The sequence below is a fragment of the Fistularia commersonii genome, chromosome 13 (assembly GCF_037954325.1).
Source record: "Fistularia commersonii isolate RoL2024-O1a breed Wild chromosome 13, RoL_Fcom_v1.0, whole genome shotgun sequence".
Lineage (NCBI taxonomy): Eukaryota > Metazoa > Chordata > Actinopteri > Syngnathiformes > Fistulariidae > Fistularia > Fistularia commersonii.
In genome coordinates, this window is record NC_141296.1 from 8,611,276 (window position 1) to 8,632,866 (window position 21,591).

At 36.8% G+C, this 21,591-nt stretch overlaps 1 protein-coding gene across 4 annotated transcripts in view; it reads right to left on the reverse strand.

Moving 5' to 3' along the window:
- Positions 1-21,591, reverse strand: part of diaph2 (diaphanous-related formin 2) — a 339,738-nt gene that overhangs the window by 65,872 nt on the left and 252,275 nt on the right. For all 4 annotated transcript variants that reach the window (XM_086157743.1, XM_086157742.1, XM_086157744.1 and 1 more), the window contains one exon: positions 2,385-2,549. In XM_086157743.1, coding sequence (XP_086013869.1) covers positions 2,385-2,549 — 165 coding nt within the window. The remainder of the gene's footprint in view (positions 1-2,384; positions 2,550-21,591) is intronic.

The following is a 21,591-nucleotide window of genomic DNA, read 5'->3' on the forward strand; positions in this document are numbered from 1 at the left end:
AATGACTAGCAACGAGCTATGAGTTTTTCCAACAGCTCACTTGCACCAGTGATCTCTCAGAGAGTCTGCTACATCTCATTTGCATTTTACAAACATCACAGCACATAGTCACCAAGAGCTGGTGAAATTTTAATGACTAAGCCATGCTTGTGTCCAAATAATGAGAAATATTGAGGGACCATGGCAGTGGTTCAGCATGAAGATGGGGAGAAACACTATCAAAGGATAATCTTTAATAATATCATTATGATGATAATTTGTCAAATGGCATAAGAATTAGCAAGATTTAGAAAAATCAAATGGGAACAAAAGTGATGGCTGCACACAGACTAAAAAAAAAAAAAAAAAATCATCATTCTAATCTCTTAGATTCTTCATCTTGGTACTCTGCAAACCCAGTCTGAGTCTTTTCACTCAATTACCAAGGAAGGCTGTTAGCTCATCCCAACCCATCTGCTGCGCTTTGATAACTCATTAATGGAAAAATCCACATTTCCCATGCTCCTGGTCAGGATTACACATACAGAACCAGCGATTGCATTTCACTCATACTTTATTTTAGAATGTGGCTGTGGCTCTAAATGAACAAATTGTTGGAGTCTTCAAAAACCGACTATGTGCTGAAATCAAATGATATTTCATTGGCCAAAGAGAAATGGAGAATGGGATGGGAGTAAGAGAGAGTAAGAGAATGAAACAGTGGGAAATTAAAGTTAATGGATTCTCTTATCAGTTATATTCAGTTCTGTGAGGACTGTCTGTCAACGCATTTACTGAAATGCCTCATGTCGGTCGGGTGCATTAAGCCCCAGCTTTTTAGTAAAAGCAATTTAGGGTGACTGTATTGCAATGGAATTCTGTAATACTCAAGATGCTTTGTGCTGTGAATGCATTACAGTGTACAATGCGACATAGGCAGAAGCTGGTAGATGTTTTGTCTGAGGCAAGTAATTCAATGTCTCAATAATGAAATAAAGGGGTAAGGCACACCAGGCATTTGAGGCCATTTTAGCTATAAGAAACTAGGTTGAATATCAGCTTCATCAGTTTGTTAATGTCTTAATGTAGCAGTTTTGTTGAAGATAAACAATCAGTGGGCCCAAACCTTTACATTTTAAGGAAGGCAGAATTATGCTGTAGAACACAAAGCTAACTTGTTTTCAAAGGGAAGAAAATAAATACAGCATGTATTCCTTATGCTCTGCAGGCAGATGGGATTAGCCTTTCTGTCAACAGAGCTGAGAAGCCAAAAACTAAAAATACTATCTGAAAAATATACTGATTAAAGGATTGTTTTTATATGAATACATTAAGTTAAAACCAGCTCCCTCCACCAATTTCAGTCACACTGCAACACTTTATCCCACTCAATTCCCTCCCCTTATTCATTGCAGGAAAGTTTAAATCAGTAATAAAATATTCATATGCAGCTATTTGCTTGAGAGAATAATTTATTTTCTTGGGCGGATGCCTCTTTTAGCGATATGCAACACTGGAATCCTTGAGGGAACATTGTGTTGTGTGGTGTTACACTTTGATCAGTGGGAATGAAAAGTTGGTTTCATATGGGGCTTTGAATAAGGAGGGGAAAAGACTCAGACAAGGGGACCTTGCCATTCTCGGTAATGGGTTCTGAAGACTGAGAGAAAGCCTTCTGGACACTATGTCATTGTTTCGACACTAGAAAATTAGGGGTGGTGCCACAGGAAATTAATTGACTATGGAAAAGTAGACATTAAAAAAATGCTTGCATAACATGTACAATATAAGTAGAAAAAGAAAGATTCCACATCGTCTGAGGTGTAATGTAAAGAGATGTTTAAATCAGTTTTAAACATTTTCATCCAATCATTCTAAATGTATTTCCTACATATGCCTTTGCTCTCCTTACATCCTAATTGTCACATATGAAGAAAAAAAAAGGGTTCACATTTGTATCATAACACCAATAATAATGTTGGACAAATTGTAATAATATCAACAAAATAATATGAGATGTCTCCATGTGGACGCATGAGTAAAAATACATTTCTATGTAAATTACACTGTTTTGAGAAATTTAATTATGCACTAATCCCCAAAATATATCTAAGCATGCCATACACTGTGAATATGTCATTTCTTTTGGCCCCCTCGCACACACCCAGAAGCTAACAAATCTGTTAGAGAGAGGATATAATTGGTTGTATTGGACTCGAAAACTTTTTGTGGCATCAAGTGACACTGTCGAACCCACAAAGTAAAGTTTCTTGTGTAATTGTTCGCACATATGCACAAACTCAAACAACTGGCACATTTCGGTACATGAATTTTTGCAGTGTCCCTTAAAAAAAAGTACTGAGTTAACCAAACTTTGAAAACATATGAAACATTTTTTTACTCACCATGAAGAGCATGCGGAAGTTGGACAATTCTCCAAAGAAATCCTCGACACTGACAGAGTGGGGGTCAAAGGCATAACAACTGCCTGTATTCTCATAGAGCTTTTCCATGTTTTTGTGCATAATGGACAGCTTTTCATACTGCTCCCGTGCATGCTTGCAGAAGCCGTGGATGGAAGACAGTTAAGGAAAAATTAGATACAACACTTCTCAGATATAGATATGACAATGTCTAGTCACATACGTATATAATTATTAATAGCATTACTTCCAAACCATATTTTTAAGAGTAAAAATTGAGAGGAAAAAATAAAACTTTTAAGAAGTTGAGGAGTGCTCAAAAAGCCCACCTATGCCAAGGTCAGCAGAACAAAACACTGAATAAAGAAGCGTCAAAGACAGTCTAATGTGCCATTAAAATAACCTCTCCATCTCACATTGGAGTCAATGGCATGGTGAGCTAATAGCTGAAGCCCTGGAGTAATGGAAAGGTGTTTTGCAGTCAGCAGCATGACACAGATGGTTGCTGAAAAAGCTGATTGCAGTCATTGTTCTATTGTTTCTCCCAACAACAGTGGGGTCACGTTGTTTTGAACCTCACAGCTCATGCCTCACTGTGTAATTTACTGAACAGGCAGAGCACTTTTCTCCTGGTGAATGGCTATTGACAGCGCGCATCAGTTAAGCATTATCACAGCACCCACTGACCTACCACAGACTGCTCTTGGACACTCCAAGACTCGCATTCTGGTAGGGATGGGGAAGGAACTGTGTGTTTATACAAACAAACTTGCTAGGAAATGAAAGAATACAATACTTCATTATAGGGCTTTGGTTTTGTTGTCTTCTTCGTTGTCCATACTCATTGAGTGTGAATTCATAAAATTGATAGAAGTATTGACTGGGTGAAATACAATAACATAGGCACTACTGCTTAGCACATGTACCCCTCATTCAGCAATTCCATTGTACCTTTAAAAGTTCATAGCATGGCAGTAGACTTTGAAGGAATTTAATCAAAATGTTGCTTTTACTTTTTAAGATAAGAGTAAGAATAAGAATAAGAATAAGAACAACTTAATTTATCCCAAAGGAAATTCTTGTGCCAGGGTTACAAGAAAAATATAACAATAATAAATAATAGTAGAAAATTGTATAAACAGTGAAAAAAGGAAAAAAAAAAAAGAAAAAGGGGAGAATAAGACATACAAATAAACTATACAGTGTCTTAAGTAACAAGTGAAAACTATAAAGTGTCTTGAGGTCTTAAGTACCAAGTGAAAGCTAAGGAGTGCACAAGAGTATGAAAAAAAATTGTACATGTAGCTGTTATGAAATAGACATTACAGTAGCCAGATTTGTTTTTACAAGTTTTCTAATGCCAAACATTGAAAGGGAGGTTACGATTTGCATATCAAACGTAATTATTTGCTCATTATATCCTCAATAATTGCTCAATTTTTTTGCTCAATCAAACTTTAGAGAGGAAGCTTTTGAATAACTCTTTTCTGCCAAAACTGTGATTAGTGAGGTCACAGCTTCCAAACTGAAATCAGTGTATTAAAGTACAAATCTGTACTATATATGGCAACACCATTTCAAAAATACATAATGCAATTCAAAGCTGAAATTGCTGCTTGATGGAGAAAATCATAACACGGCTAAGACTGCTTTATTTTTAATACATGCATATATGTATACATGTAGTATATATATATATATATATATATATATACACACACACACACACACACACACATACCATATATCGCAGTCTTTTGTTTTCTGTCTTGGGAATGAAGTTAAAGGCCACATTTAGCTGCCACGGCAAAATAAAAAGAAAAAATATGATATGAAGAAAAAAGCCCTATTACGCTGTTGTTTTTATTAGATCTTTGTCAATGTCCATGTTGAGGTCCAGGCACTGGTTTGTGTCACTGTGTGTAGTCATTAACAAATATAAATAGATTATTTAATAGTTTGATGTATGAGTACACTTAAAAGCAGTCATCTGTTCGTGCATATGACTGGACAGGTCTCTGTATGTCTGAGACGGTATAAATATTCTAAAAATTGTAGGCTGGTTGGCTTATCTCAATACAAGCTGCTGATTTTTAACAGGCGCAACATGGCAATCCATTTAACCCAAAGAGCATATGCAGGAATGATGGGTGGACTCATTATTTTGTTTTTACATTTCTAGACCTCAACAATTCTTTCTGCCTGACTGGGACTTATCCACCTTTGTTCTGTCAGAAGAGCCTGACTTTGCCAAAGTGTATTTTTTTTTTCCAAATTAAATCTTCGGGCACAATTGTACTATACTGCTGTGGTTACTGTGAAAAGTAAAATCTTTCTACTACCTTTGTGCCATAATCCAAGGCCATATGGTGATATTTCATATTTCAGTGAACATGAACCTCTGTGGTTCACTGAACGACACTTCACAATGACAACAGTCAGCATTCTGATCCTGAATGGATGCCATTTTACACTAATTGATAATCATTAAACAGTACCTTAAAAGAATAAACAGACATTTTGAAAATAATGAAAAAGACATTTTTGTGATAGAAAACTGGAAATGAGGTTAAAAATTCGTATTTTTTGGTAAGCAAAGGCAAAAATTGATGTGTCAATTTTGCCATTTCGATATTGATCGTATTGAATTCTGAGTTGTCAAGCATTTGTTTGGGGAAAAATATTTGTCACAGCGACGCTCATGCAAAATGGTAGTTAAAGTATCTAGGGTACTTGCGATTCTCATTGTGGCTTGTGACTCGGTGTTCCTTTATTCTCTGATTTTCAGTCTTCTCTGCTCTCTCTCACCAGCTCTCGGTGTCTTCCGCACACCCATATACACATTTATGCCGATGCACAGCAGTATATGTGTCACTTGGGACTGCACCGAGGCTGGCTGGGCTTTTGCTCCTTGTATTTCCACATCAAAGACATGTCATATTGATAGAGGCTGACACACACTATCCTGCAGCAACACAAACAGTATGGCTTTGCGCGCACGCACGCACACACACACACGCATGTACACATACACATAGACAAGAAAACGCACATGCAAATATGCACTCTCACACACACACACACACACACACACACACACACACACACACACACACACACACACACACACAGACAAGGAAACGCACATGCAAATACGCACTCACACACACACACAGATACACTCAAACACATACACACACAAACACATGCAAACTTACGCAGACAGAGACAGACAGATCAGGGAATGCATCAGATAATGACAAAATGAGAATATTGGATGATAATTTAATTATCAAAAATTGCCTCTGAAACAAAGGCTATCTTCTTTCCATCCTACTCAGAGTGAACTTTCTGGAAGTATGTGTCCAAGCTGTGTCAGAGATTCACATCACGAGGGCTTGAAGGAGCAGAGGCGGGTTGAAGGGTAAAACATACAGGCATTGGCTGCCCTGACTCCTTTATCAGTATCTGCTCTCCTCTTCATGCTGCTGTGTGGTGAGCACTACTGCTTTTACTTCCCCCACACTAAAGTTTTCCAACAAAGAGCAAGCGATTACACCAAGTCTGAGTGCCCTGCACTGCAAAGGCGCATGTTATCAGATGAATTTGCAAGCACTTACTTGATTTTATGTGAGGACTGAAATGCATGTAATCATTGCACTACAGAAATGTAACTGATTCTTCTTTAATTCATTAAGCTGTATTTTAATTGCTTAACTGGCCACTAGTATAGGATGAGCATTTGCAGTTCATAAAGAGCCTTTATCTATTTAGTATATTACTTTCAACGTAACCAATGCTTCAGTCACTCAATCCCTTGTAAAGATGACTTAATTGATAAAAATACGTGTTTTGTACATTATTATTACCATTAATTTCACAGCTACAAAACTGGTTATGAGGGCATAATTACAATCAAAAACACAAACAATATGCTGACTTTTTTTCCGGTTGATTGTAATAATAATCAACGCGTTATCATTGAGAAAATCCACTTATTAGCTGAAGTAAAGATTATTTTTTTAATAACTACAAATCAGAATGACAGTCGATTACCTGGTTTGTTTACCTGTGTGCATTAGAGAGTTATTAAAGCGCTTCATAAAATCTTACAATGGGGGTCAGAAACCTCCTCAATAAATCTCCTGTAACCTAGTTCCATTAATGTGTTTTTTTATGCTTTTCCTGTGTGCTTGCTGGCCATGGCATCTAAGGCCCCACACTAAGCCTACTTTTCTCCAAACACCACCATCCCTGCTCCCTTTATCCCCACACCTACTGCCAACAGCCCCGTGGGCCAAATTACACCACACTACCCACTGACTGAGCACAACCCATCATACCAAGAGCAGGAGAGGGATGTGTAAGAGGTGAAAAACGTAATGCAGGTTAGCAAAAGAGAGAAAGAAGGAGAGAGATAGAGACAGAGAGAGGATGTAAAGAAATAAAGGTGATAAACGAATGTTTTTCTAATGAGTCTAAATGAGTCTATGAATGTCCTAGCACATAACAGATCAGTGCTGCCTTGATCACAATTACAGATCTGTGCCAATAGCAAAGGATATACATAATGGTTTTCAGCTAGACATGACTGAAAGAGAGGAGGAGAGAACCAGTTTGTTGTGTATGATGCTACAAGAGGAAGGAGGTCTACAAGGACAAGCTGAAAAGAGTCTGCCTTCATCCAGTGTTGGGCCACAGCACTGACACAAGAGATGTCAAAGAGAATTAGCAGTGCAGCCAGAACCTAGATTTTGGAATATGAAATCATTTTGAAGCGTATGAGGAAACAAGGACACAGCCTTCATGCCAAAGAAAAGAAGGTGGGAATGAAAGAGGAATTTGGTGGCAGTATAAAAACTCGTTAGATATTGAAATGTAATGAGATGTCACCAACCATTCAGTTGACATTTGGAGGATATACGATATATTGACGATATGTTGGCAACATACATTATATCCATACATATTGTAGAACGTAGCACTCTCCTGTAATGAGAAGAGTCCAAATTCATTCAGCCAACTTAATATCAAAATAGATCCAGGGAAAAAAAATGTAGATATACCTTCCTGTTCACGCTCTACACCTCAGACTTCAGGTTCTCCTCGCAGTCCTGCCACCTGCAGAAATTCTCAGATGACTCTGCCATCGTGGGCTGCATCAACGGAGGCCAGGAGGAGGAGTACAGGAGCGTGGTGGACAGGTTTGTGGAGTGGTGTGGACTGAACCACCTGCAGCTCAATGTGTCTAAGACAAAGGAGCTGGTGGTGGATTTCAGGAAACAAAGGACCCACCTGAATCCGGTCACCATCAGGGGTACTGATGTGGACATTGTGGACACCTATAAATACCTGGGTGTCCACTTGGACAATAAACTGGACTGGACTTTTAACACTAATGCTATAATCAAGAAGGGTCAGAGCCGTCTGTTCTTCCTCAGGAGGCTCAGATCTTTCAACGTCTGCAGGACCATGCTGCAGATGTTTTACCACTCGGTGGTGTCCAGCGCCATCTTCTATGCTGTTGTGTGCTGGGGCAGCAGGCTCAAGACAGCTGACATCAACAGACTCAACAAGCTTATCAGGAGAGCTGGATCCGCCCTGGGAGTGGAGCTGGAGTCTGTTGCGCAGGTTTCAGAGAGGAAGATGATGAGGAAGCTCCTCAGCATCATGGACAACATCCATCACCCCCTGCATGCCACGTTGATGTCCTGTCGGAGCTCTTTCAGTCGTAGACTGATACCACCAAAGAGCTCCACTGAACGCCACAGGAGGTCTTTCCTACCTGAGGCTATCAGACTTTTTAATTCCTCTTCCCTCAGCCGCAGGGAATCTTCAATCTTTGTAGTTACTGCTAACAGCTAAGACAATTTATATTTCATTATATTTCTTATTCTTCCTCCTTTCCACTATTGTCTATTACTGTTATGTTTTTTACTTGAAACTCTGGCACAACAATTTCCTTCGGGATTAATAAAGTTGTTCTCATCTCATCTCATCTCATCTCATATAGGAAAATCAGAAGTCAAAGGAAATTCAAAATCAAGATACAAAAACTATGAATACAAATAATTAAGAGGTCTTAATGTATCAGTAAAAGAAAAATGCTATTTAGTTAAAAGCTGTGTGAGACATGGCATCAAAATTCAGTATCATTCCTCCAAGGGTAGGACCAAAGTAGGTAATGAACTGCCAGGCACATTAAACACTGCAGTAAAGACAAACGGCGAGAGAACTGAGAAAAGAGTGCAATTCAAATCTTTACTGCAGCAATTAATAGAAGTCTCAAAGCCAGTCATCCTGATTTTGCTTTATTAGTCTATGCCACTTTCCTCAAACAATGACTTTGTGCCGCAACAGTATTACTACTAATACTTCTATTGATTAAAAATGAATGAATAAATAAATAACTAAATAAATAAGTGCGTAGTGAGACATAATTTAAATGGACAGAATAAGTAAATTAGTAAAAAAAGTAAAAAAAAATAAAAATAAATAAATAAAACAATAATAGCAGAATTAGGAAACTGCTAAACAATTCTGTTCATCTGCATATGCAGTACGATTGAAAGCATTTTTTTTTATTTTTTTTTTATTTCTGTGTTGGATTACAGAAAGTGTCAATAGGGTGGTGATTACTTGATGCCTTCTCCCAAGCCGGCACACAATGTAATTAATGAAAAGCATTGGTGTGCCACAACCATAATCAGATTCTAACACAACCCCTAAACCTTCATTATGGTACTCTCTGTCCCTCAAATGCTTGCTTGAATATATTTTTTCAAAACAGTGTAATTGTCTATGCATTGTCAGTAAATAATATACTTAGATAATGCACTTTTAAATATTAGAGGCCATGTGAATCATTTTTATTAATTTTGACACAAGACACATGACCTTCCTTTTCTCTGTACACTCCAACACCACTTTACCCTAGGGCACCAATCCCCTCCCTTCTTGAAATAAATCTGATTTGATGTGGGTTTTAGTGTAATTTTTTTTCTACCCTTCTGATGCTAAAATATTTATTTCAAAGGAAGAGAAGGTTGTTTCATTTTAAGCATCTGAAGCTTCTCACCACAGAACACAGTTGGTGTTAGAACAATTCAATGAAGGGAAGAGCAGTAGGTATAATGACTCCATCTGATGGAGGGAAAGTGACTATATAAATTAGATATGAGGGGATTAGGTCCTTGGGAATGACCTGTTGAATCATGAATATGCTGATAAAAAGAGAGAGAATACGAGGGTAAAAAATATTCATTTCTGGGCCCATAATAATGGTGCTGTTGATTGAATGAATGAGAACACAAGAGAAAGACCGAGAGAAAGAGAGCAAGCGAGAGAGAGTGAGAGCGCAAGAGAGTGAGAGATAACCTTTTATGGCTCTTGTCATCCTTTCTTGCTCATACAATCTCGTGTCACAGTGGTGCCCAAGGCCCATGCCTTGCTATGTAATTTCCACATACTGAGAACATGACAATTCAAATCCAATATGTTTACAACACAACAGTTCATACTTGTCAAACTGTAAAAGGTCAACTCTCTTGTTTCCAGTGACACTGATTTAATCTGTAAGCATTGATCCCATCATCTACATTACAAAAGCTTGCAAGGTGCCCCTCCAAGAGCCAAGCATGTAAAGGAACACTGCCATGACAGATAAGGATAGATTATGAAGCTGAACATCAGAATTAAAAATATGGATAATTATTCATATGAAATATGGCCAGTTTGATAAAGATGACATGTATAATGATGTATAGTTTTGTATTATATTTCAAAACAATCCAGCAAACCTTTCTTTATGAATAAATGGAAATGTGTGAAATGCTGTAAGCGGACACCAACGGCAGGTATTCTTTTCATGATCAAATGTAAATCTGACACCAACAAGCATTAAAACTTTCCACTTAAATCTTGTTGGAACTATAAGTTTTAGCTGTTTACATATTCACAACAATTTAATAGCATTAAAACAAAACTAATACGCTTTAGTTTTTAACTAGGCAAGCAAAGTATTATCTGCATGCCTTCATGTGAGCAGACAATAGCTTTAAAGTTATGCTGAATTTATTCTTTAATTAGCGTAATAGTTCTCTTCTAGTGCCAGACAAACACATAGATTTTGAAAAGCATTGAGTTTTTATCTGCATCAGCTTATGAGCCATTATTACGACAGTCGTCATAATACCATGATAATTACATTTTAATCAACAAGACTGAAATATATCAGAATCTGCAAAATAAAGAAGCAAATAAAATAGTCACAAAAACTGGTTTATGTATCCCTATTTTTGTAATTTAGTGCATTACAACACCAATTTGTGTACTGGTACAACATCCAACAGATCAGTGGTGGAGCTAAAGGTTAGTGATGATGCATTTTCTTCCTCTGAATTCTCACCTTGTCCATAAATAAATGCAGCACATATTTACTTTCCACTCAGACAGACTACATTGCTGTTACCAAGGTGAGAAATGTCAACTAGTCCATGCCTCATCTGTGTGAACACAAAAAAATAAACAATTGTGCCCTCAGAGAGTTACATGAAATCAAATATTACGTGACATGTGTGGAATTGCACTGCATCTTCCCAAATGTCCACGATTCGATTTAATCCCTCTCACTTCGCTGAGTTTACCACTGAACAAATTATGATGCTGTTTATGATATCATTGTAGTGCTTGACTGAGCAAATCTAATTCTGCATATTTTTATTGATTTATGACGATTGAAAATATGAATATGAGTACGGGCTTAGAACTTAGAATGCTGGCAAAAAAACATGGCATTTTAAGTCTAACCTTGGTTCTTACATATGAAAAGAACTATTTTTACGTATTTTTTTACTGGTTTGGTGCTTGTTGTAAGCAACATCCAAAATGTTTCTTCTCACACCCACCACCCATCAGCATCTTTACTGACAGAGGGAAAATTAGCCTTTCCCTTGATCTATAATCAGTTCTAAAGACTGGTCTGAGTTGTGAAGATTACATGGAGCAAACACTTCAGACATGTATTCTGTCATATGCTTTGTTAGAGTTATTCTATGTAAACATGAAGTCAGTAAATGACAATTTAAGGAAAAAAAAAATTGTTTTGCTCCATTTTCCATTGTTACAGTCATCTACTTCCATAAAGTCTATTCTTAGATAGGTTTTTGCACTCAATCACCCGCCTGGTATACCGACTACTGCCAATTTGCATTCTATAGCTTGTCTATAAATTCATTATATTTTTCTTTTCTTTTTAAAATGGGGATGAAATATCAACATATTGATTTAGCAAATATTAGTCAGTAAAAATATAGACTTGCAAAAGGGGTGCCAGTGAATATAAACTATAGGATTGAAACTTTTAAATTGATAAATGAAGAAATAAAAAGTATATCAGATAGACAAAACCCCAAGATTTGGGGACTGACAGTCAATGCCAAATGATCAGTGGCCATGTTGAGTAAAACCTTAATAATAAGGTATAAGATCAAGTAAGTGTTAAGACTGATGGGAATTGGTACCCTCTGAATGTGAGGAATCATTTTGGACAGACAGACAGTGGAGGTTTTGAAGGATGTTTCTGGTGCTGATAGTAAGCGTGGGTGAACAAGTCATCTGCACCCCTCTGGAATTAGGATTTTGAGAAATGCAGCATAGTGCTGTTGGAAGAAGGGTGATACTCATGGCCATATAAACATGATGAAAATGGGAAAAAAAAAAAAAAAACAATAGCAAAGCAGTTTTGTATGGGTGGTTTTTCCGCTTTGTTTTTTGATGTGTTTGGGATTGACGATTTCCCTGGTTGATGTGTCACAGGTCAGTAATACGTTTGCCTGCTTTCATGATGTGCAGCTGCAATGAAGTGTTGGAAATCATCAGAACAGCAATACAAATAGAGACCGTGTGAACGTTTCATATTGCTCGGGACAAGCACATGCAGAGCAAACAAGGCAATACCAAGACCTCGTCTCTAAGGGGTCCTTTGAGACAGAGAATAAATGAATGGAATAAGGTGCTAATTACAATACCTTGTTGTGTATTTGTAAGATAACACTAGAGTTGGGAGTGGAGTGCAGCACTACTGAGGTACACCGGAGAGAGTAATGTTGTATATAATTGTGTCAAAAACAGGTGTACAAATAATGTTGAGGTAATTTACAGAGAAAAAAAAGATTTTTTGTTTGGTCATCTTTGAATGGGTCTGTTTTTTTCTCCATGCAAAACTTGGATATTGAAAAAAAAAAAATAGCAGTAGAAAAACATGTATATTTTGGATTGGAAGAATGTAAGAAAAGAGAGTTAATCCTTTATTACACTGAAGATAAGACAACTGCTTCTTGAAGGAATTATAGAAACACCTATCAGTAGATAGTGAAAGAATGTGTTGAAGAAGCTGTCACAGGATTTGATAAGATCAGGGCAGGACAGGCAGGCTTTTTAATCATAAGGGAAACTAAAAGGAAATACAAACCGGGTATCACTGTATATTCTGTTGCATATATAGTCGGGGGGAGGGCTGGGGGGGCATTGTTACAGGTACAGTGGGATTCTGGATTTTTTTATTTAGATTCCGTCACTCTTAGTTGAAGAGTACCTGATAAAAATTATACACCTCTACATGCTTTGCAAGTGGGAAAAGCTGAAAAATCTGCAGTCGATCAAATATTTGTTCTCCCAACTGTATGTAAGATGATCAGAGATATTAAGGTTTAAGGTGTGAAGATTGCCTGTGGTGAGACCAGTAGAGCAGACAATATCCTAAAGTGACCACAGCTGTTAATGAGGCAGCTTATTGTTGTTTAAAGTTGAGGCATGTTAGCAGTTCCATTAATTCTAATAGCATATTTATTACATTAATTGCAGTCATAAATGTGCATAATAAAATTATACAGTATTAAAAGGAACATGAGATTGGACAAAAATCTTTTAAGAAATAGCCTAAGACTCAGGGGCATCCTTGTCAGGATTTAAGTTCGTGTCAACGAAGCAGAATCAGTTAGATCTCAGACTACTGTGTAAATTCAAATTATATATCTGGACTGTAAATCATTAATTGTTGGCGATAATACTAATGTTAATTAAACTAAAAAATAGGGCAATAGCGAAATAACTATCAAATCAATCCATCTCCTGTGAACGAAAATAAACAAAACAAAAACACATCAGAAATTGTGTTTTTTTTTCACAAATAATTAAAATGTTCAGAAATGCCATGTCCACTTAAATTGAAAAAAGTGGTATGAAAAAAATCATTGAAGGCAAATTGGTCATAATCTAATTCTACAAGCCTGAATAAAAACTATGTTGAAGCCAGTGGTGTCATTGGGGCTACAAAGTTGAACAGTCCCTTTTGTAAAACTCAGCTGATTTTGAAAAAGCTGTTCAAAACATATCCAAAGATAGAACGACAGGATAAATGGTAAACAACAGGTAATGGAGGGAAAAAAAGACAGACAGCCAGACAGTGTATATATTGATCTGATTCCTTCAATAAGACCTGAAGGAATCAGAACCAGCAGCTTGTGTGGGAGAGTATGGCTCCATTCAACAGCCTTATCATTACCAGAGCTTTAAGCCCATTCAGCAGGTCATGCTGAGGGGCCCTTTGTTGAGTGTGTGTGTGTGTGTGTATGTGTGCGCGCACACGTAGGCATCTGAGTGTGCATGCATACACATGTGCAAGAGACAGCAAGGGATTTCACTTGATGCTTTAAGCCAATGAAATCCATTCTAAGATCTGATTTGGAATACTTTCTACTTACTTGGGTGTTCAATGAGCAAACAAGAAGGCTAATAGAAAATGCTATACTACAATTACTACTAATAAAGGATAATAATACAAAATTTATCGCTCACTCTCCATCAAAGAGTTGTACAAATTAGAGAGGTTAAGAGCAGGACACCTTCAATACATTTATTATGTCGTGAGGGATGTGATGGGGCTAGAGGCCTACAGTAATCATCCTTCAATGAAAGGCGCTGTGACCAAAACAGTTTAAAAAGACAAATTACCTATATAGTAAAAGTCACAACTGTCACTTGACAGCTTTGCTGTTAAATAACCCGAAAATGTTGCTGAGAAACATATGAAAATCAAACAAGACAGCTGTATGATGGGATATATTACATATGGTTATATTTACACAACTGGCATCTCATTCCAAGTATGCAAAAATTCAACCAGATAAATAATGAATAAATAATAATACTTAAAGTAGATTGTTAAAAATATGTACTCTAATGTTTTAAATATAGTTAGATGTTAGTAGTAGAAATAGCTGTCAAAGATGAAGAGGTAGAGGCAGAAAAATGTAGAGCGGGAGTAAAAGAATAATGGACTAGTCTCCATTGCCGACACAGAGGCATATACTATTTTTAGAAAATTAATTTAAGGCTCTAAATAATTAACTGATAATTATCTGGCAATCAAGAGTAAGATAAAATGATCTCCCCAAGAGTGTTCTGTCATGTGGCTCAGCAAGCGGATGAGGCAGCATTGTGAGACTCACTAGTCGAAAACCAGTTGGGTTTCATGTCTCGGAAACAGGAACAAATGACAAGGATAACAGTAAACTGAAATTGCTTGAAGGCAAGTGGATTTGCCAATAATTAGAGCCTAACGAGTGACAAAAAAGGGGGAAAAAAAAAAAAAATGAAAATAAAAATTGCCAAATTCAAATAATGGAGAGTGTGGCACCAGTAATTATTCACACACACACACACACACACACACACACACACACACACACACACACGCACACACGCACACACGCACACACACACAATTTGTTCAGGTAAAAAATATAACATGAAAGCAAAGAAAAAGATATGAAAACAAACAAAATACATAGACTGCAATGACGCCAGCACAGTGCCTATGAACTCAAACAAACACAAATGTGCCTCTAGTTATGAAGATTTTGCAAGACAGAGTAATGAGGGCAAAACAGAACGTGGTGGCATTAGGTTAATTACTTTTGGTGGTGAGTTAACTTGAGTAGAATATTTGTGTCTCAGTCAATGTAGTCTTTTCACTTTGATCCTGGTACGTGTGTATATATGTGTGTGTGTGTTGAGGGGGGCACTGTCAAACAGCTGATAAACTGCTTTTGCCTTGGTGTCCTCGAACCTGTAAAAATAAACAATGTGCATGGCCTGTTCGTTCGCTCGATTATTTCTCTTTTTCTCAGCAGTCTTCGTCATTGTGTTTTTTAATCCTTCCCTGAGACTTTTATTCTTCAAGCCTGCAATGACTTCTAAATAAACAACACTAATAAAAATATTGACATTACATAATATCATCTTTTTATATATATAATCACCTGTGCAATACCGAATACTTGAAAATCTCCTGTTTTTTCAATTAAAAAAAAAAAGGCAGAGGTGAATACAGCTTGAAAGCTAATTTTCATATAAAAAAAAAGCCCTCAACAGATCATAACATGTTGGCAGACTACCTATCAACCATTTGCTGGAAGAATATGTGCTCTTCCATATATATAAAAAATCATTTCGTAAGGGGAGATTAAGGACATATGTTTGCATACTGTGTCCTTTTCATGACTTTTGGATAACGGGGAGGGCATAATTAGCTAGACGGTGTGAGAGCTAAGGTTGACAGGCCTATCTGGCCTCCCTACTGTGCAACCTTTTATAAAATCAATGCCACCACTAAACACAACTCTCCCCTGTGGATTTGGGCCTTGTAACATTCTCCTTCCACTTTTAGTGTGGAGAAGAAAACACAGACAAACATATGAATTACAGGCTCCATAGATTCCATACCCACATCCTCAAAACCTGCCAACAATTGAAGTGACAAGAGTCCTGTCACTGATATATTGCGTAAGAAATACAATAAATTACAGAAAAAAAAAATCTTTCTTCAGCCAATTACATTTTGATTTCATGAAAGATATATGGAAATTCCATTAAAAGGGTTATCTATTGGTTGATCTAATATAAAGTGGGCTGTTGTATAAACTGTCAGCCAACATATGTTAGCATGTGTGTATATATCCTTCTAAAAAACAAGATGCCTTTTATTTACAAGAAAAACTTTAGCAAATCAGTGAGTCAAATGAGTAAACTATAATATATACAAAATTCAGTGCAAATTACTTTTGTCTTTATGTTAAAAAAATGTTATCTTGATTCCCATATCTGGACTTCTTTTGTTAGATGATTTTTAAAGCTGAGAAATTGAGAGGTGTGGTAGTTACCACAGGGTAGTTACCACAGGGTTTAAAAAAAACAAACAAAAACAAGACCACACATTGGGAATTGGGGGATTCTGATGGGTTGTGGGCAGTCTGAGAGAGTATAATGGTCCTGAACTGGAAAACAATCTATATCAGTTATTAAAATGCAAATGTGTTTACCAAGTCCAGCTTTGATACCTGTCTAAGAACAAGCTGTAGGGAACAATAATGAATCCAACTTCAGTAGTGACCTATTGGACACTTGCTTACGCTATATAATGAACCAAGTTAAGAAAAGCAAGTACAAAACACAACTTTTATGAATCATCTAAAGTAAAGTAAAATCATCTAAAGTAAAAAAAAGACAATTAAGGAGCTTCCCATGATGCTGGCTCATATCCAAAAGCTGCTTCTCAAAAGGAAATCATTAAATTAAATTAATGAAAACTTAGCGTAAAATTAATGGATGTAAGAACAATTAAAGTGCTCTCATTGAACAGACACGGCAGAATCTGTTTATGCACTGTACTGAAAAGGCAGCTGGATATATTTTGCCGGTGGCCCAACTCTGCATAAGATCCTCTCCAGATAAATTCCTGTTAAGAGATGGTAACAGCATTCCAATAGTGATGTTAATGTGATTCATAGCTTCCCATTATACTCTTCGGAGTCCAACTGGTTTTTGTTAGATGGTTAAATGACCTCTTAAAATAAAAGTTTCATTCAATCCATTGTCACAATCTGTATTTGTACTATTGTGAACAGTCCAGCAATTCAGGATGTTTGATAGATTATTATCTAAAGGCTAGAAACTGCAACTGATGAGCAATGTATCAGTGTTACGTCCCATGGGAAATAAATAAATAAACAACTAAATAATTCACATGCTTAACACACTCTGACACTCCTCGCGCAGCCAGAAACTTTAAGCGTACACATTGTATTATTTCTTCCTGCCTCTGGCTCTCTAAACTGGTGTCACCCTAACTTGGGGGGTCCTTGGACCCCTATGATGACGTGCCTGTGACCAAGCAATTTCTGAGGCCATATGTAGCAGAGGCGGAGGGTAACACCCAAAAGTATGTCATGAGTGAAAATCATGCTGAGCGCAACACAGCTACTACATACTTAACTGTGGTGACAGCAACTCTGCGAGACAAGACTCCGACCCCCATGTGAAAAGAACTCCAATGTACTGCAGCACCTTGTCTTTTAGTATTACATCAAAACATAAGTGAAATAAATAAATAAAGAAATACGTGTTTCTTCTGATGAAGCATGACAAATAGGATAAAAATAGATTGGGAAATAAGTATATTAATAAGAAATGCTATTAAAGACATGATTGACCAGGACAGGTCATTTTCTTTACTTACTAGTCATTTATAAAAATGTAAGTAACAATGTAGAGAAAAAAACTCACACATAAATGAGTCAAAATGGATGAAGGCAACACACTGAGAAATAAACGTGCTTCTCCCCCTGTGCCAGGTATCACTTGAACATATAAAACAAACTTTAAATTAAAGCTAATACTCAAAACTTTTCCAGAAAATATCTAGAAATTTCATTTAATAAATCATGTCCATTGTTATTTTGAATATATTAAGTCAACTCTGGAACCACAGGTTTGAAAATTTTCTTTGCACTTTGGCACTGATTTTAATTTTTCTTTTTTTTATTAGGTGTAATAAATAAACAAACACTAAAAAGTCAAATTTGTCAAAGGAAAGTGCTCATGTGAAGAAGAGTTAAAGGGCTCTTCATATCATGTGGATGTCCGAGGAGTACGAGCAGAATCACAAAGACATTTGAGGTTTTGTGGAAAATATCTTTTCAGTTCTACAATCTCTTTCTTTTAGAATCCTGAAAAGAGTTGCAAGCCCGCTTTAGAGCTTAGTCAATCTGAGTAAAGGGAGATAAAGAGAAATAATGTGGAAGGGCAACATGAGACAGTGCGGCCAATGAAGAAATGGATGAGGAAGAGGGAGAATATGTGAGAACCCTCTTGATTGTCTTTTGTAAAAGGAGTAGAAAAGTTAGAGTCGAATTACTACTTATATGCAATCTGCACCTTTATAGACATTTGTTATTAATCAGTCATCCATGTGGTCCCTCTTTTGATTTCCTTAGATTACAAAGCAGAACAGATTACACACTGCATTTACTGTCGTTGCTTTTCATCCCTTCCCGTGCATTAAATAATACGATGTCCCAAACAGAGTTTGTATAGAAAGTGCACTGATGCATGTAAAAAAAAGAAGTAAATAATATATACTTTGTATACAGTTAAAGCAATAAGTGAATAGTGAAAATAAAACTAATCTCTGAAATTGTTATCTCTGATCAACTGGGCATCTAGGAAAATACTGTTCTGTTTCAGATCAAATCTAATAAGCTTAAAGCTCAGTATAGGGCTTAGTATTCATTTGTGGATTGGAACCCCAGTCTGCACATAGTTCACTTGTAATATGATAAGGAGAAATTGTTGGGGGATTAGGTTATCTCCCAGCAGATCTATTAGCGGATAAGTTCTACTGGCTGTTTTATGAATCATTACCTTACTGGCTAAAATCTACTTTGCTTTCCCTAAACTACGAACACATGACCGGATGTGAGCACACAAAGACAAACCATTCATTCACAATATAATTTCTTTAAAAAGGAAAAAAAAAAAAAAAAACCCTCTTAAATCTGACAACAAGCAGATTTATTTTAAATCATCACTCGATACTGCAAACACAACATACAGAACAAACTGGTACACTAATAATGGCTTCATTGCAAACTTGTGTCCCTAACACAGCAGGGCACATAAATGGCCCAGTGTGGTATGATTATCACAAAGGAAGGGAACAGACAGTGCATCTGCTGTAAATCCTGTAATAATGGCTAAAATGACATTAAATAATACAGGGACAAATCTTCTTCACAGGGAATACAGTTTCAGTCAAATTGGCTCCAATAGAGGCTATTAGCATCATAATGGAAATGGAGCTTAAACTGGATGGAAATGGAGAAGTAATGGTAGAATAATTGAACAATGGCACAAAGTCTAATTTTTTTACTATCATATAGGCATTATGTCTCACCACCTTGTCCCTGTCATTACACACGAAGCATTCACAACATCCTGTAAAACAGTCACAATTGTATTATTTAAGATTAAAACACAGACTTCACAGTACTTCTGCAAGGGGACAAATAGTTGAACATTCGGAATTGAATCCACTGCTTTTCTCCCTGTCAGAAATCTATTAGAGAGCAATAAATATACTGAAGGGAGGTGCGTGATATTTTAGGTCAGGCTTGGAGGTTAATTGTTGAGTCGTCTGTCGGGCCAGTGAGGGGATCACCGTGTGAAACCAATCCTGAAGGCCAGGAATGAGAGGTATGTGTGGATGGCATTCAGGAGATTATAGGAATTGATGGGGAAAGCTGAAATAAGAAAGAGGGGGAGGCGGGGAAAGGAGAAGGGGTGGAGGGTGAAGCCATGGACCTTAAATCCACACTTTCAATTTCAGCCAGCGTAGAGTGCTTTTGGACAGAGATTTTCATGTACTCCAAATTTCCAATGTGCAGCCAATAGAAACAGAGGTATGCTTTATTTAAATTTAAAGTATAGGGTGCGGTTTAACGTTTCTGATAAGTGGATATTGAACAGATATGTTAACTGTTAATAGAGATGGAAATGCTAGCTAAGTGCAGCAGACAAGACATTCCAGTTGGTTTCAGTGATGAAACCAGTTCAATTGAGTTAGCCAATACACAAAAGAGATAGAGTATAAGAAGCTTGCAAGGGATAATGATAGATAAAACTGGTCACCAAACACATTCTCACAATTATGTTGTCAAAACAAGACTTGTCCCTTCATTTGGACTTTGCCAAATCAAACATGCACTGCTTCCACAAGAAATGCTATGCCGTATAGAATCTCGGGAACTTATTTGAGTGGTTAAGTTAGTTGAACTGTAACCAACCAAGACCCAGGGCAGAGATTATCTGGCCAGAGATTATTGTGTATTATTGTGCACTTGCATACCATTTGGACTTTTCATTATCATGACGCAAAATTGCCATTCTCATAGAACAAAGTGATTACAACATGCAATACTTTCTTTATTTAAAGGAACTGCAGAAAGATCTAAAAAGACGTTTGTATTTTATGAGCAGAATACACTTTTTCCAAGTAAAACAAATCATCTGCTAGTGGCATTTATATCAACAACAAAGTGTCATCTAATTTTATAATTTTCTGAATAATTAATAATTTGCTCTCATTGATCCTATATAGAGAAATCTATCGAGAGAAATACCACTGTTTGCAGCAGAAACCATGAAAGAAATGAGCTTTCTGCCAAGACCTCATAATCTCTCTCCAGAGCATAGGCTAAATTTTTGTAGCACAATAGATTGATTGAAGAGAAAAACTACTGAATATTAATATCAGTGATTCATTTTGCAAACAATAAAATAAAAAACAGCTCAGTAAAATTACATGGTTGAATGAATTTGACCTAAATCTCCCCTTCAATATTGCAATTGACTGACAAATACTGACAGATAAAGTCATACATACACACATATAACAGAGTTATGTTATGGAACAATGAACACACAAGTTTGTTGTCTGGCCAAAATTCTCAATTTCATTTCAGTCACATCCATGCACATCCTAAAGCGCACCTCATGTGCCGCGAATGAGAGTAGTGTGAGTGTGAAAGAGAAAACACACACACACACACACACACACACACACACACACACACACACACACACACACACACACACACACACACACACACACACACACACACACACACACACACACACACACACACACACACACAAGCATTGGTTGTCATTAAGAGATTATTTATTTCATTTTGATGGATAAAAAAACATGTAAGATGCAGGCTGTGCTTTGAGTAACTATGAGACTGTCTGTTTCAACGTATGGTTGAAAGACATGTGGCTCCTGTAGGCA